We start from the raw sequence: 14,892 nt of genomic DNA, 5'->3' as shown, positions 1-14,892 counted from the left end.
GACCTGAGCATACTTTTTTTGTTTTTCTTCCTCGCGTTTTCTCGGCATTTTGCCACGGCTCATGGGAGCCTGGGATCAGCTTGACAACTAATCATACTGCTCTAAAAAAAAAAACTCCAAGGTGCCATTCAAGGTGTCAAATTCGAAGCTCGTTTTCTCTCATACTTTACACATCTTATACAATCAATTAGTCTTTGTCTACAGGAGATTTTTTTTTTCTTCCTAGCGTTGTCCCGGCATATTGCCACGGCTCAAGGGAGCCTGGGGTCCGCTTTGACAACTAATCCCAAGATTTGGCGTAGGCACTAGTTTTTACGAAAGCGACTGCCATCTGACCTTCCATCCCAGATGGTAAAACTAGGCCTTGTTGGGATTAGTCCGGTTTCCTCACGATGTTTTCCTTCACCGAAAAGCGACTGGTAAATATCAAATAACATTTCGTACATAAGTTCCGAAAAACTCATTGGTACGAGCCGGGGTTTGAACCCGCGACCTCCGGATTGCAAGTCGCACGCTCTTACCGCTAGGCCACCAGCGCTCGCCAGGAGATAACCCATTAATTTTGTGTCCAGGTCCACCAACACCGTGAGCTCGTGCAGCGCCAGCGAGCCCATCCCGGAGTACTCGGCCGCCGAGGAGCTGCGCGACGAGCGCGCCTGGCTCAGCGTGCCGCGCCCGGGCGGGCCCGTCACCTGCGACATGAAGGTGACCTGCTATATCATCATTGTCATTCCAGATCTAGAGCAGGGCCCGACTGGGGAAGTACAGTCAGCATCAAAAGTAGCGGATCAAATAACGTTTCATAAGTATCTACCATTCTGTAACGGCTTAACAAAAAGTGATGTCTTTAATATAGAACAACTAAGACCGTAAAAGATATAGTTTTGAACGTGAATTTTAGAAATTTATCTACTTTTGGAAAAGTTATCCGGGATGTCAGATACTTTTGGCGAGTTGTTTCATCCGCTACTATTGATGCTGACTGTACCTCCACCTTACAGAAAACCGCAGCCGAATAACACTAGACCCTACTCGTAGTGTTGTGTTCCTGCCGGTGAGTACGGTTGCCAGAGCTCAACGGGGAGGGAGGGTTGTTAGGATTGGCAACGCGCATGTCACTCCTCTGGAATTGCAGGCGTACATAGGCTACGGAGACTGCTTACCATCAGGCGGGCCGTATGCTTGTTTGCCACCGAAGTAGTATAAAAAAAACAAAATCGGGCGGCGGGCAATTATTTCGAACTAAGTTGACGCGTACAGAAGGTTTTGTTTGGACTCGTGTATCTTGTGGAGTGTTTTAACTGGTGCTATCATTTTGGTGTCAACGTTTAGCTGATATCCTGTACTATCATTTAACAATTTCGACTCTGACTTATAACAATCAACACCTTTCAAGTACCCGGAGACCATATGTAGTCGGAATAAGGACCACAAAGTTTTATACTTCTTTCAGTAGAAAATTCTTTACATTCAATGGTTCATATGTGTACAATAAAGTCAATAAGGAATTAAACGTTTATCATATGACTAAAAGGCAATGCAAGCATACTGTAACAGACTGGCTTTTAACAAAAAATTACGAAGAGACAGAGAATATTCTCAACATAATAACATGACACAACTCGGGCACACACACACACACACACGCACACTCACACACGCACACACGCGCGCGCACACACACACACACACACACACACACACACACACACACACACACACACACACACACACACACACACACACACACACACACACACACACACACACACACACACACACACACACACACACACAATCAAAGTTGTAAGCTTTGTCAGCATGCTAACTTAACTTAATAGCTTGATTTAAACTTTATCTTATTCTTGAAATATCTATTGTTGTTCCTTTTTCTAAATTGTATGCTGTTTTACTTTGTTATAACATAACCTCATTATCTTTGATCATGAATCTCTTACCTTGTTACCTATTGTAATTAATAATTATATTTAAGGGGAGGGGCACTGTTTATCCTAAATCACAGGTTCGCCTACTTAGGAAACAGACCTTCTGGTTTACTTTTAAGAATCCTTTTGTACAAGTTTTGCTTATGAAATTAGTTTTTTAAGAATTCTTTTGTACAAGTTTGTTTATGAATTAAATTAAATATACATAATATATACCTAATTGGTATAATAAAAAAGTACAGATCAACGACCTCGTTTTTGAAACAATATAAAAAATTTAAAAAAAATGTATTTTTTTAGAGACATCTTTTCTTTTTGTTACTCGTATTAATTCTCGAGTAATTGTAGAAAATTATCTGTGGCATTTGTGCTTGAAAGGGTCTACCAGGATAAGCTAACAAGAGTGGCCCCCTCGAGGGATTTGGATATACTTTAAGGTGGAGTAGTGGTTAAATCTAAGGACACTGTATGCCTAATAGCAGCCTTCGATCTTCTTTTGTTTCAGAGTTATTTACAATAATATTAGCAACGTAATACTTTTTGTTTTAATGAATATGAAGGTACAAAATAGGTACAAAAAATTGGTTTTTAGAATTTATCAATAATCGCGGGATTTTCGCGTAATAAAATACACCCGCCGCTCTGACTGTCAGAATGGCGGGTGTATGTTTTTGGTAAGAACCTTAAGTACAGGGAGGTACAATTTTTTTAAGGAGGTACTATTTAACAAATTAGGTAAAAAACTATGGTATGCTTTTTGTTTATCTTATACCTTTAAACGAGCAATTCTTGTATATATATATATATGTATATATATTTCTGTGATCTCGGAAACGGCTCTAACGATTTCGCTGAAATTTGGTATATGGGGGTTTTTGGGGGTATACAATATATCTAGATTAGTCTTATGTTTGGGAAAATGCGTTTTTTCGAGTTTTCATGCGTTTTTCTTTCGACGCAGAATATGGTCGCTAATTTCGTGTTGCCGGCCACTGTCCGTCTGGTCCAGCGGGTTAAGACGCGGACTGCTAAACGAGTGTTACGGGTTCGAATCTCGTCCGGTGACTAACTTTTGTTTTTTTTTATATGTTCAAGTTTATATATAATTTTTTAATTTTTATTGTTTTAGACAAGTTTAATTTAGAAAAAAAATGTAGTTAAGATTATCACCTATAGACCACCATATTACAATAAATAGTTATAACCGAGCAAAGCTCGGTCGCCCAGGTACTTTTTTCTTATGAATGAATATAAATGTGGCAGGTGATCGAGCCGTACAAGCGGGTGGTATCGCACGGGGGCTACGACGCGTCCGGCTGCGCGCTCATAGTGTTCAGCGCGTGCCACCTGCCCGACGTGCGCCGCACCGACTACCACTACGTCATGGACAATCTGTTCCTGTGAGTACGCTATTTTTTCTATATGACCTGTAGTTTTAATTGTATTTTGACGACCGGTTTGGCGTAGTGGGTAGTGACCCTGCCTACGAAGCTGATGGTCCCGGGTTCAAATCCTGGTAAGGGCATTTATTCGTGTGATGAGCATGGATATTTGTTCCTGAGTCATGGGTGTTTTCTATGTATTTAAGTATTTATAAATATTTATATATTATATATATCGTTGTCTAAGTACCCTCAACACAAGCCATATTGAGCTTACTGTGGGACTTAGTCAATTTGTGTAATAATGTCCTATAATATTTATTTATTTATTTATTCCACAAACTGAATCGACAAAAAGAATTCAAGTCTTGGAGACCCTCTACATCTCTAAGGATAATTTAATGATTTTTTTATTTTATTTGATCTCTGACACTTAGTAATCATAATAAAGTTGTCATTTGGAATCAAATAATAATGCTTTAATTATTCTTTAGAACTAAGCTTATGCTCATTACAGAAAGTCTTGTTTGGATTAATGTAACTTGTGAAATGTTTTAACTAGGGCTATCATTTTGATGTCATCTTTTAGCTGATATCCTGTACTGTCTTTTAATAATAAAAAAGTACAGGTCAACGACCTCGTTTTCGAAAAAAAAAATGTGAAAAAAAAAAGTAAATTTTTCAAGACAATTTTTATCTTCGTTATTTATTCTCGAGTATTTGTGGAATATTCTCTGTAACATTTATGATTGAAATGTATGCCCTAATTCATAAGCTGTCGAATGATTATTTATTATTTTTTAAATGTGCGACTAGTAAATGGACAGATAATGGTACATAAACCAAGTATAGTCGTGTTTGGCGTCATAAAACTTTGAAGGGGTGCATTTTTAAAATGATTGAAAAACATCGGTATGGGGGTGATTTGTCGATAAAATTCATCGTACTATATGTGGTTAACGGCTCCACTATACGTGCACAAACACATTGTATATGAGCTGTAGTTTTAACAATAAAGGTAAAAGATAAAGAAAAAGATATGTTATTATATTATTCAAGTAGGCATATTACAATGCGCTTATGAACGACAAATAAATATTATTGGGAGCGTGCACGACTGTCACGCAACCTAGTGTCCGCAAGTCTAGGGGAAAACGTCAATTCACTACATCTTATAAAACTACTTCAAAACTAAAAACTACTGAACGGATTTTCATACGACTTTCATCTATCAATAGAGTGATTCTTGAGGAAGGCTTAAGTATATAACTTGTTAAGGTTTTGTGTAAATTGTTTGAAATATAACGATGTTTTCGGAAAAAATCACGCTGGCTGGAGCTTTAATCGAAAACGCTGCCTAATCCGTTTGAGCTATAACAACACAATGTATGGTGGAGTTGTTTCTCATTCATAGGTCTACAAAAAAGTCCGCGATGTTAAATAACAACAATGATGATGTTGTTTTAAGGATAACTTACTATATCCATTCTTAACTTCTAGAAAAAGATCACGTAATATGTGGCATTTGCAAAGCTATTTACATGGATACATTATTAACTATTATCAAAATAAATACGTTAAATATAAAAAGCATTTCATACAGATTACAAGGGTCCCTTACACCATACAATTTAAATGAATATTTCAGGAGTAATCGTAAATCAAAGTTTCATTTCGAGCCATATAATTGTACGAAATGTTAAAGACGCTATCCGTAGTTAGTTCAAATTTTTACCACCTTATGCGCTGGGATCGCTTTACTTACCCACACCATGCACTTCGCACGGTCCCAATAGGACATTATTACACAAATTGACTAAGTCCCACAGAAAGCTCAATAAGGCTTGTGTTGAGGGTACTTAGACAACGATATATATAATATATAAATATTTATAAATACTTAAATACATAGAAAACACCCATGACTCGGGAACAAATATCCATGCTCATCACACGAATAAATGCCCTTACCAGGATTTGAACCCGGGACCATCAGCTTCGTAGGCAGGGTCATTACCCACTAGGCCAAACCAGTCGTCAAATAAAGCTACACCGTATTTAACCCACAATAATATAATAATTCACAAACTAAACAAACTGAATCGACAGTAAAAGTCCATATATTATTCCACTCCATTGGCTTATTTGCTTTTCAGACTTTTTTAACAAAAATATCTTGTATTCCAAACATCCCAATAGGACAAAAAATAAACATCTTCGTAGCTTCGATTATCTCATAATAATGGACACAAATCGCCTAAATAAATATTATCAAAGATAATTTGAAATAGAGGTGTATTGTCAAAAAAAACTTCGTAGCCACGTAAATTTACTGCCGTCTTTCGACACATGATTAAAACTTATAGAACGCCATTTGACTTTGATCCTTATTCTTTCACTGATATGTGTTAAATTTGTTAAATATCAAAAAGTGGCGCCATCTTACCGAGCACAACCTAATGGTTATGGCGCCATCGCTCGAATCGATGCTGCTCTACCTTTGGTCTATTAGATGGCGCCACTTTTTGATATTTAACAAATTTAACACATGCATGTATACACATTTATGAACTCGACTGTACTGGTACGCCTTATTAGGATACAGTCACGTCTAAAAATATCGATACGGACTAAGTGCCAAAAATATGTATACACGACCTTATTGCCCATATATTAACGTAGTGTATACATATTTTTGGCACTTTGTCCGTATCGATATTTTTAGACGTGACTGTACCGTAGCAAAAATACCAAATCAATTAACTTAATTTGTGGTAAATACTGTTTTTTTTTTATAGTTCAAAACTTGTAGCCAGGACCACCAGTAATATAAAGGATCTGGGGCCCTAGCTTTGCTAATATGATTAATTATTTTCAGATACGTAATATGGACGTTAGAACGACTAGTACCGGATAACTACATCTTGGTATACCTTTATGGCAGCGCGGGACCGAGGCGGCTGCCCACCATACATTGGTTGAGGGAATATTACAAGCTTGTAGACAGGCGGTAAGCAATAATAATCATATTTTATCTACAAACTGTGTAACTTTACATAATTAGTCATTAAAACACTGTGGTCCTTTTAAAAAACTCACATCGTTCGTTCCTCAAACTCACACTCGTATTTTAATGCCTTTCATTATGTAGCAGTCACATAAACTACTATAATAACATGACATTACAAGACAAGGCATGCGTTTTCGTGAATGGCACGATCTATATGAAAATATAAATTGTTTACAGTGTTTTTTATTAACCTGCAATATTTTAACGATATTAATGTATAGTTCATAGTGAGCAACTTTTACTATGGAAATAACACTGAAATCGCAGAAAAAAAAAATGCTGTCATAGAAAATATTTATATCAGACCAGTCACAATTATGAAACAGCCAATTTTTTTTTCGCGATTTCGGCCTCGGGCGAATTCGGACTCGGGCGAACTCGGACTCGGGCGAACTCGGCCTCGGGCGAACTCGGCCTCGGGCGAGGAGAACGCGCGCACCGCCTCGGTCGAGGCACGTCTACACTGGTCATATTGTGCGTGAGGAAGTTTCCTCGCGCGTATGCTAGCTCTATGTGGATCACTTTGTTGTCCGTCCGTCTGTCTGTCTGTCTGTCAAGACCCTTTTTGTCAGGAACGCGTGGAGCTGGAAGCCAGCCGATCAAGCTGGAATTTATACCAAATACTCAGGTCTACTGTCCCTTGGAGCTGTGAAAAATCAAACTTCTAAGCCAACGCAATCAAAAGATACAGCCGTTTATGCCGCAAATTTCCGCAAATTTTCGACACTCGCAAGGGAATCAAAACCTACAGGGTACTTCCCGTGAACTCAGAATCTTGAAATTTGGTACGAAGCAACGTCTTATAGCACAGATAAAGGAAAAATTGCGAAAACTGTAAATTTTGTACGGAACTCTCGGTGCGCGAGTCCGATTCGCACTTGGCTGCTTTTTTTCCTTTAATATAAAATTTTTGATGTATAAATTATTTGACAGGTTGCGAAAGAACTTGAAGCATCTATACCTGGTACATCCAACCTATGGACTGAAGATCTTCGTCGCATTCACTAAAGCCTTCGTCAGGTGAGTTCATGCTGTTCAACTACAGATACAGCGGCTAATGTGTTCAAAAACATCTCAACATGCACCCATGCTGCTTAGATTTGATCAACTGTGCGAAACAGAACCTTAGTTAAATTTCAATAAATGGTAAAGATCAAACGTTCATTTTCTACAGAAATATTGGTTCTCTGCCTTTTCGCCGAAAATTGTATTGCCGAATTTCACTTGCCAACCAACTTTTCGCAGAAATTTCATTTTGGCGAATTTCATAACCCAACTTTACATAATCCAACCTAACCTAAACTAACCTAGGACGCAATTTTCATTTCCTATCTATGTGGTTGAGAAATGAAATGGTTGCGAAATAATTATTTGGGAAAAGTTATTCTGTCAAATGAAATCTCTGCGAAAAGTTGGTTGGCAAGTGATATTCGGCAATACAATTTTCGGCGAAAAGGCGGGACACCGAAAGAAGGTAAGCGATATTGACGTCTTTTTATAAAATAAAAATAAAAAAAATTTGAAAAATAAATCACAGCAAGTAAGTTAGAATTATAAATCATATACGATTATTTACATTCTTTTACTTTCATAAGTAATATAAACTAATAAAAAAAGCGTTTTTTTATAATTTTCAATAAAAAAAACGAACCTTTTTTCTAAGTACTAACGAAGTATAAAAGTTAAACATTAAATACACTAAAAACTTCCTTATTTTATGACTTTTTCAGTTCAAAATTCTTCCGCAAACTGAGCTACGTTCGAAATCTAACAGAGCTAATGTCACTCGTCCCAGTCGAGCCCAACGCTATCCCTGAACTGGTGAAACAGTACGATGCAGGCAAGCGGTAGACTTTGGGAGAACTACAGTAGACTTTGGCAGAACTACAGTAGACTTTGGCAGAACTACAGTAGACTTTGGCAGAACCACAGTAGACTTTGGGAGAACTACAGTAGACTTTGGCAGAACCACAGTAGACTGGCAGAACTACAGTAGACTTTGGGAAACTAAAGTTATTTTTAAAATATCAGGGCAGAAATTTCCAACCACGAGATCGCGCAAAAATTGGTATAAAAAGGCTTGGAACTTCTGACCTGAGGTATAATTTTGCTGTTATTTTTGGACCCCAGGCAAAGGCATGTATGTATACATCGAAAGTTTACTTATTTAAATTTCGATATTTAATTTTTCACACCAATTTTATTCTTAAGAGGGAAGTCATAGTGTTTTGTTCCTGCCGGTAAGGTTGCCAAAGCTCAACGAGGGTGCGGAGTGTTAAGGTTGGCAACGCGCTTGTAACTCCTCTGGAGTCCTCCAACTTTTAATGCATAAAGTGTTAGAAATTTCACAGGTGCCGAGAAAATATCAAAATACTCCAAATTTTCTCTTAAATGTCCCATGACTGGTGCCGTTAACACATACGAAGAAAATTGTGTTATTTTTAATGAAATAATTAGTAATCTATTCATAGGCTACGGTAACTGCTTACCATCAGGCGGACCGTATGCTTGTTTGCAACCGACGTAGTAAAAAAAAAAAGAGGTATATTACGTGGCCGTCCATACAAAAAGAAAAAACGTTTTTCCACTTCAAAATATTTCCTATTCTCCATGTTTTTTGGTGTGTTATTGACACAATAAAAAACTAGGTATATAGGTTTTCCTTTTTCTCAAAATTTGCAATACAAAAAAATAATAATAAAAAGAAGCGAAGCCATCAAAATCAAAGTGATTTGTTAAGATTTATTGGAAAACGTTTTTTTCGTAGAAAAAGTACCGGTTTTTCGCAAAATCGCTAATCTATTCTTCCCTCTTAAAGAAAGAAATCTTTGATATTCGTATATTTCTGTACTTAATTTCATTTTTGGATTGCCATGTGTGCCGCCAGTGGAGTTCAACCTTTTGTCCATATTATAAAAAATAAAAAGTACATTATATTATAAACAGTGAAACTTGTATTTTTAGTGTAATTATAACTAGAAACAATTTGAAATTTTAATTTTAAGTTACGTTGTGTGATATCTTAAGGTGAAAATAAAAATATTTTGTTTTGAGAAACTTCAGTCATATGTAGTAGAGGTATATAGTTTAAGGAGAAGTTCGACAGGCGCAATAGATGGCGTCATATATTTTTTGGCAACATTTTTGTGTAAATGTTGCCAAAAATGTTGTTGTGTGAATTTCACCTTCCCATACAAACGGAGTATCGTTCTCATTTTCAAACTACATGCTGTATTGTAATGAAACTGCGCATACAATGAGGTATATCTATGTCTGTTATTAGTGTATATAACTCCAGCTTATAAAACAAATAAAAAAGAGCAAAAACAAGTTTTGTATGAAAAAGTTTAATTAGCTGTATTTTTTTTACTATGGTATCTGAAGCTACATAAACTAATTACAGACTTAGATATACCTTATCCTATTGTAAGTACAAAGTTTCAGAGCAATCTAGCTAGTCGTATTAAAATGAGAGCGTAAATACGTTTGTATGGAGACCCGAGCTTGCTGCGGACTCTAACAAACACATTTTTATAACTTAGACTTAATACCTCTGCTTCTAATAATAACTTTTAGAGAATCATAAGGTACAATCTTGCCGTTATTTGTTATTCTTCATATATTTATTTCTTGGAGGATTTAAAAACTCGAGACGCCTTGTCTGTAATTTTCTGTACAAAACAGTCTGCTGATTTTTGCTGCGGAGGGGCACACCAAACGTACAAATAGTCATGTCGGATAAACGTAAGTCCATACAATACATATGACCATTGGCCGAGCTTCTCGACAGAGGGGTAAGCTCTTAAAGGCGTCTCCAGTTGTTAAATCCTCCAAGATTAATTTAGATAAATTGTGCCATTTTTTCGAATATTAGAAAAAACGCATAGGTATTTTTTTTTTAATTTATTATTATAGAAAATTATGATTTGGCATTTAACGAATCATTCCTCGAAAGTATTATTTTTTGTAACGAATTTGACATTTAGTTTATAAAAAAATTTATATCAAGACATAGTTCGTGTCATGGACGATGACGCGCAGATTAGTCAAATCTAACCTTAAGTAATATGGTAATACGAGTCAAGACACGAGTCTTCATGAATGGCACGATCTATAAGTCTGCAAGAACTTTGATATCACACGCAGTCTGTTATTCGTCATAATGTCATAGAAGTTTGACGTTTAACCCTTATTAAATGCATGTTTTTTTTTGCCTCAAATTAATATATGTGTTATATAACTGTTTAGTGATTCTGCGGAAAAAAATCATTACAACATCGATTTTCACTGCTAAATCAGTGTGAGAATTTATATAGGCTAAATCATATTTATGTAAATATATAATTTTCAGTAAGATATATATGAAAAATCAATCATGTGTAAGTAATGCTCGTAATATCACAAATGAGATATCCCACGAACGCGTACTATGGCATAGGCTAGATTGACGCGCCGATTGAGTGGTCAGTTCAAGTCTATAGACAGTGCGCGTAATGTATAATGTCACTTGTGATAGTGTCATGTTTGTTTGCCAAGCCATCATTACTTTGTTATCTCGCTCGCACTCGTACTCAGTGCTCGCACGCTCTCGCTCTGCGATGCTTTCGGCTATCTTCGGATAGGTACATCCTAGAGTCACAAGAGTCCTGTAGATGCGCTGCGTAATGTAGGTGATAGCTGTAATGTGGCCATCTCCCGCGCCCGAGCGCTGTTCACGTTCGGGTTATGTTTCGAGTGATGAGTGATGTGATATCTCAGTGTAATATTACGTTTTCAAAAAAGTGATGTGATATCACATTACTTTTTGAACTGTTTCGCGCATGTCTACTAAAAATCACCAACATTTCCAGATTTTCCAAATTTTCCGCCATTTCGTCTTAAAACTAATGTATTTTTTTTAAACTAAACTACTGTGCAAATTTAAGTAAAACATCTGAAAGTGTATAAACTGACTAATTATTTTTATCTAATGATGCATAAAATTACGTTTTTCGTTGTGTAAACTGCATACATCACTATGCATTTAAGGGTTAAAATAATACTTGCACTGCGTGTGCTATCAAAATCGTTGCAGACTTGTCGTGGTCTGACTATCTGACATTCCATATCAGTAAATACGTATATGAATAATAAAATTAATGAATATTGGATAGTAAATAATTTTATGTACTTTTGCAATTGTACAAAATGTTAATGATAATTGTATAAAAACTGTATTCATAGCTCGGAAATCGGTTAAATTTCCAAACCGTTATGTACTTGGCGCAAAACCTTTTAATTTCGGTTTCGTTCGTAAAACTGTTATTTTTAAACGGGTTTTTAGGAGAACATTTCCACGAAGTTCTTGCCAGATTAACCGGTTCCGAACAATAAAAACCGGTTTCTTCCTATAGGTGTCTTTGTTTACGCGGCACACCACCAAGCCGGACGGCCGTCTCGTCGAATAGACCGGTTTATTAAGGTAACATTAAAGTTCTTAAAACGTTCGCGTTCTTATGAAAGTTCGGAATAAAACCGAAATAAACCGGTATTTACCGCTATTTTCAAAACCGGTTCCGAGTCTTGACTGTATTAAGTACTTGGTGACTATTAATTATTTTTATGAAAACATACAATAGGACCAATTAAAGCAATATTTAATAAATTCATAATAATACAATGTAAATTATACTTCACTACATATTAATCAAGAAATCATGCTATTCCTTTTTCTGCACAGCTTTAGAAAGAGATAAAAGCTCATATCTCAGTCTCGTATAACCTGTAGCGGCCCGCCATACAGTCGCCATCAGATATATCGGAGCGGCCGAACTGCTCAAAAATATCTGAACACGCACTCTAACGCCTCGACAATAGAGGCGTGCTCAGATATTTGTGAGCACCTCGGCCGCTCCGATATATTTGATGGCGACTGTACAAGTATCAATGAAATTAGATAATAGTATCGAATTTGTATTTTAAAATCGAATGAAACAAAACGCAACTGTTCCATTTAACCTTTTTGACGTCAATGACGGATATATCCGCACAGTGGGTCCAACGCCGAAGACGGATTAATCCGTCACGGACCACCGAGGCACATAAACCTACGTGCATATGCATAAAGTTCAATTTCAATCAATCAATTTTTCGTGTTATGGCTCCATCAAGGTGTTGATGATTCTGCCAATGTCGAGGTTGGATAAGACACGGCTATCAGTTTTGGCACTTCGGTGACGTGGCGTCCGAGTGACAGTTTTTGTGTTTGACACGGCGTCGAAAAGGTTAAAAATGGAGAAAAATCTGTTATGGAATCTCTTTAAAAAAGTTGTGATAGTCAGCTGTCAGCTGTAAATAATTATTCGAGATCTCTCCGGTGGCGCTAGGGTGGCACAAGGACATGACATGAACTTAGACTATATCATAATATAGAGGGACAACAAATAATCCGACCAAATTACGTAGGTTGTTTTTGGTATGTTGTCAGAAATGTTAAAACTTGTTTTTAATTTTGTCGCATTGCGAATATTCTGTCCCTCGGGTGCACGCGTATAGCACATCTATATAAATACACACAACACACCGAAATGTCATAGACTAGGTCTATGACATTTCGGTGTGTTGTGGCGCCACCTATTCAATGGTTTTTGATGGACACTTCATATATAGAGATTTTGAAACTTCTTATACACTGCATAGGTTAAGTAATGATTTAAATTTCATTGGACATAATTTGTACTACTATTAGTACAGTGGGTCGCTATAGGTTATGACACAATAGTTTTGTAAGTTTGTACTTTCCTGCCAATATTTTGAGCACAATAATTTCGCATATAAAACTTACTTCTCGTCTAGTACGTTCGGTGATACGGGTGGATCAACTTTTTTTTGTTGTTTTGTCCCGTAAGCCAGGCGACAATAGTAGCATAGTTTGTTAGAGGAAATGTTATTCACGGTGTTTTTTTTAACTCTGTTAACATCGGGGTAATAAGTACATTTATTTTAAGGAAACTGATTAGCATAGTTTTTTTTTTAATGTAATTAATAGCATTGTTATGACACGGATATTATATTTAAATCCACCAAACCATTGAACAATGACATATCATGCTATTTCCAATATCGATTGTCCGAGATAGTACTTGCGTTTAGTATAAACTCATACTAAGCACTAATCAATATGTAAACAAGCCCTAAGGCATGTGTTCACGCTCGTAGGCGCCTTATCAGATAGAAATAAATCATTATCTCCAAAATGGAGTTAATTAGAATACCTTTTTCTCTAAGAAACTTACTTAATTTAAGCTCAGCAATGCACCCCTGAAATTAACGGACTTAAAAAAAAAAACACCGTGTACTACGTTCTACTAATATGCTAACCCACAAAACTTTACGGGCCTGATTTAGTTAAATTATGTTTTATCTCTTTCTTACAAATACATAAATCAAAATGACAGATAAAGACAAACAATTCATAGCTAATTCAGGCCAGTAACACGTTCATGAATAACGCCATAAGTATGGAACTATGGAAAGGACTCATAACTGCCATATAAATGTATATTAATTATTTTTAATACCATTAAACTAGGATTGTAAAGCGACCCACTGATTACCAGTTCGCCGGACGATATCGGCCTGTTAGTTATTAACGATTGTCAGCTTTTGTGTATAACTGACAGGCCGATATCGTCCGGCGAACTGGTAATCAGTGGGTCCCGTAAGAGTGACCCAGGTGACCGTAACTTAGCGACAAGAAAAAGTTGAATTACCCAAATATAGATATTTTAATATAAAAGAAAGACGTACCTGTTATCTGGCCCTTACCTTTAATATATTTATATAAAATTATTAATTAAGATAATTTTAAATTACTACAACTTGGAATCTCCTTCCTGATATTTTACTACAAAAATACAAACTACTAATATTTAAAAAACGTTATTTCTTAGTTTAATCTGATATTTTTGTATACTAATGTTGTTGAAAGTATTAGTTCTCTCCTATGATTACGCGTAAATATTTTTATTAATTATATACTTTAAGAATATGCCATAAAAATAATAATTTAGCCATAATAATGTCTCATGAGAAAACGAGATCTACATTTCTAACAAAAATAGCGGGTATTCGTTTAGAAAACTGGAAGAAAACAATGTTGACGCAGAAAATAGTTATTTGTGTCCCAAGGGAGGAAAAGTAGGAAATTGCGTGCCGCGTTTATAATTGTTACCCGAGCCGAAGGCGAGGGTGGCAAACATGCGGGATGGAATGTCCTACGTTTCCTCCCGTGGTGCGTATACTATTTTTCTGCTCGACGGAGGCGGAAAGCGGCAACTTCGTTTAGCGCAGCAGGAGCAAAGTTGACGCTTTCCGCCGCAGAAAAAATATTTTTTCTATGGAGCAGGTCGTTTTAGTCGACCAACCCTCCATACTAAGTCCAAAAATTTTTCGCGTCAATAAAAGTTTCTTCTATTGTTTCCTAATCAAAGCACGACACCAAATATGCTCTTAA

At 36.4% G+C, this 14,892-nt stretch overlaps 1 protein-coding gene across 2 annotated transcripts in view; it reads left to right on the top strand.

The window, feature by feature from the left end:
- The window catches only part of LOC133532064 (protein prune homolog 2), a 37,449-nt gene extending 27,109 nt beyond the window's left edge, over nucleotides 1-10,340 (top strand). For both annotated transcript variants that reach the window (XM_061870553.1, XM_061870554.1), the window contains exons 6-10: nucleotides 573-705; nucleotides 3,210-3,346; nucleotides 6,207-6,338; nucleotides 7,332-7,418; nucleotides 8,129-10,340. In XM_061870553.1, coding sequence (XP_061726537.1) covers nucleotides 573-705; nucleotides 3,210-3,346; nucleotides 6,207-6,338; nucleotides 7,332-7,418; nucleotides 8,129-8,249 — 610 coding nt within the window. In that variant the 3' untranslated portion in view covers nucleotides 8,250-10,340. The remainder of the gene's footprint in view (nucleotides 1-572; nucleotides 706-3,209; nucleotides 3,347-6,206; nucleotides 6,339-7,331; nucleotides 7,419-8,128) is intronic.
- The last annotated feature ends 4,552 nt before the right edge of the window (nucleotides 10,341-14,892 follow it).

This window comes from Cydia pomonella, chromosome 26, assembly GCF_033807575.1.
Source record: "Cydia pomonella isolate Wapato2018A chromosome 26, ilCydPomo1, whole genome shotgun sequence".
Classification (NCBI taxonomy): Eukaryota; Metazoa; Arthropoda; class Insecta; order Lepidoptera; family Tortricidae; genus Cydia; species Cydia pomonella.
Note: the sequence above shows the minus strand (reverse complement) of the source record. Positions and strands in the feature narration are given on the sequence as shown.